The sequence below is a fragment of the Euprymna scolopes genome, chromosome 3, assembly GCF_053919585.1.
Source record: "Euprymna scolopes isolate OS-2025 chromosome 3, ASM5391958v1, whole genome shotgun sequence".
Lineage (NCBI taxonomy): Eukaryota > Metazoa > Mollusca > Cephalopoda > Sepiida > Sepiolidae > Euprymna > Euprymna scolopes.
The window spans coordinates 188,730,436-188,733,608 of NC_136484.1; the positions used below are offsets into that span (position 1 = coordinate 188,730,436).

At 47.7% G+C, this 3,173-nt stretch overlaps 1 protein-coding gene across 1 annotated transcript; it reads left to right on the forward strand.

The window, feature by feature from the left end:
• Window positions 1-1,425: 1,425 nt before the first annotated feature.
• On the forward strand, window positions 1,426-2,283 carry LOC145263169 (uncharacterized). The gene is made up of 2 exons (XM_080120203.1): window positions 1,426-1,579; window positions 1,949-2,283. Exons 1-2 carry the CDS (start codon window positions 1,426-1,428, stop codon window positions 2,281-2,283), a joined length of 489 nt encoding a protein of 162 aa, XP_079976329.1.
• The last annotated feature ends 890 nt before the right edge of the window (window positions 2,284-3,173 follow it).

Consider the following 3,173-nt stretch of genomic DNA (forward strand, 5'->3'; position numbering starts at 1 on the left):
AGTGAGGTTGGTTCTGCGCAAGCCTCCTTCACTTAAATCTTCTTCCAGCGCTAGTCATTGACAACTACAACAGTCATGTGGTGATGGGCGAGCAGCAGTGGTAGCAGGTGCGAAATCATTGGAAGCTGCGAGCTGCGAACCTGCACATAGGCCGCTCAGACCATATGGTCGTTCTTCTCTGAATTCGGAACAACAGCTATGTCCGGCAACCACCTGAGCGACTAAGCACTCCTTTTTAGGATCAGCTCTTCTTGCCTCCAAGCCTGAGAACGGAGCTAGAAAAGGTGCTCCAAACATGGCCTGTTCCACTGCAACCTGGCCAGCTTACCGCGGCTCGGTGGCTTCCCTCTTTGCGGTCGAAATCAAAAGAACAAACAAAAGCTCATTCTGACATCCTGGAATCACAGAACACTACTCGATCCAACTTCAACCACGACGAAGACCAGAAAGCCGGAAAGGAGAACGGCCTTAGTTGTCAGAGAACTCGGACGATATGGAGTAGATATAGCTGCTCTCAGCGAGACCCGGCTCCCCGGCACTGGTCAGCTCATTGAATTTTGCGGTGGTTACACATCTCCTGGAGCAGACGTAGCAATCAAGAGCGCCGCGAGGCCGGCGTAGGATTCGCCATCAAAAATAATCTTCTTGGCAAACTCGACAACATTCTCTGAAGGCGAGTAAGAAAACATTTGCAACCATCATCAGTGTCTACGAAGATCTCGAAGCCATCCTCTCCTCTATACCACAGACTGACAAGCTCCTTCTCCTCGGTGACTTCAATGCCCGTGTTGGCAAGGATCACCAAGCGTGGTCAGGTATCATCGGGCATCATGGGATAGGAAGTGCAACAGCAATCGTCTTCTGCTGCTCAGGACCTGTGCCACCTATGAACTGATCTTAGCCAACACAATGTTCCGTCCCCCAACCAGAAACAAACTTCATGGAGGCATCCTCGCTCCAAGCATTGGCACATGGTTGACTATCTCATCGTCAATGCTAAAGACAAGCAAGATGTGCTCGTGATGAAAGCTTTGTACGGTGCTGACCGCTGGACAAAACACCGCCTCATTGTCTCCAAAATCAGACTGCAAATAAAGCCCAAAAGAAGACCACACGGTCAAAAATTTGCCAAAGGAATGAATGTCAACAAGCTGAACTCCAAACCACCCTTACAAGGCAGCTCTCTGAACTCGAGTCCAACAATTGGGAGTCTCTCAGCAAGACAATCCACGCCGCTGCTCTCCAGGTACTGGGTCCAAAAACCAGATACCATCAAGACTGGTGTAATGAGCATGATGCGGAGATACAGAATCCGCTAACAAAGACGAACCGGCTCTTCAAGATACACTAAATTGTCCAGGGTCCACTTTAAAGAAAGACGCCTACTGTGGTAAGCTAATGAAGTCCAGAAAAAAACTGCGCATCATGCAAGACACCTGGCTCAGTAACAAAGCCGACGAGATCCAAGGTTACGCCGATAGGCACGACATGAAACGTTTCTACGAGTCCTTGAAGTGTGTCCATGGACCAACGACATCAGGCTCATCTTCCCTGCTCGGTGCAGATGGTTCACTCATCAGTAAGAAAAATTAAATCCTCGGGAGATGGGCTGAACAATTTGACAGTGTCATCAATGATGAATCCATTCAACGGCTACCTCGATCCAATAAACCATGCCCTCGACCCCCCACAGAGGAGGAGGTTGTAACAGCTACCAGGCAAATGTCGACTGGCAAGGCACCTCGCTCCGATGCCATCACAACCGATGTTTTCAAGTCTGGTGGTCGCTATCTCATCCTCAAATAAACATAACTGTTCCAAGAGTTGTTGCAAAGCGAAACTCTACATCAAGACTTCAAAGACGCAACAATTGTTCACATCTACAAAAGGAAGGGTAACAAACAGTCTTGCGATAATCACCGAGGTATCCCTCTCCTCTCAATCGCAGGCAAAATACTAGCTTGTGTTCTTCTAAACCGCATTCTGAAACACCTGGAACATGGTCATTTTCCAGAAAGCCAATGTGGTTTTCGCACAAGTCGCGGAACCATCGACATGATATTTGCCGCTCGCCAAGAGAAGTGCAAAGAACAATATAAAAACCTCTACATGACTTTCGTTGATCTCACGAAGGCTTTTGACTCAGTGAGCAGGGAAGGCCTGTGGAAGATCATGTCAAAGTTTGGTTGCCCGGACAAGTTCGTGAATATTGTAAGACAATTCCATGACGGCATGATGGCACGAGTAACTGATGACGGTTACATCTCAGTCCCTTTCCCCTAACCAACCGCGTAAAACAAGGTTGCGTGCTAGCACCAACACTTTTCAGCATGATGTTTTCGGCAATACTGACTGATGCCTTCAGGGAAGTTACTCCTGGCATCCAAATCCAGTATCGGCGTGATTGGAAGCTCTTCAATATCCGACGTCTACAAGCTGTCAGTAAAGTCAAAGAAACAGTAATCAGAGACCTCTATTTTGCTGACGACTGTGCTCTCAATGACACCAAACAGCATGAAATGCAACTGAAAGTGGACAAATTTTCTTCAGCATGTGAGAACTTCGGTTTTGCAATAAGTATGAGCAAAAGAGAAGTCATGCACCAACCTGCTCCTGGCAACACGTACACGGAACAGAATATCCGAGTAAATGGTCAGAGCTAGAAAGCAGTAGACCATTTCACCTACCTTTGCGATACACTCTCTCCTACTGCCAACATCGACATCGAAATCAACAACCGCATTGCCAAGGCCAGCAATTCCTTTGGCAGACTAAGGAAAACAGTCTGCGAACAAGAGGTATTCAGTAGTACACAAAGGTCAAAGTGCACCAAGCAGTAGTCCTGACATCTCTTATATATGGTTGTGAAACGTGGGTCCTCTACAGACGTCACGAAAAACAACTAAACCACTTCCATCTTCGATGTCTTCGGAACATCTTGAATATTTGCTGGCAAGACAAGATCCCAGGCACTGATGTTCTCGAGAGGTCCAAGCTCCCAAGCGTCATCACTACGATCCGCAAAGCGCAAACCTGCTGGGTAGCCCACGTGTATCGGATGACAGACTCGCGCATACCAAAACAACTGCTCTATGGTAAACTCCGGTGCGGAATGAGAAGAGCTGGTGGACAGCGCAAACGGTTCAAATACACTCTGATGTCCTATATGAAAT

Coding starts and splice junctions, on each gene's coding strand:
- LOC145263169 (XM_080120203.1), top strand. CDS start 1,426: ATGCAAGACACCTGGCTCAGTAACAAAGCCGACGAGATCCAAGGTTAC. Junction 1,580..1,948: donor TGCAGATGGTTCACTCATCA/GTAAGAAAAATT, acceptor TCTCAATCGCAG/GCAAAATACTAGCTTGTGTT.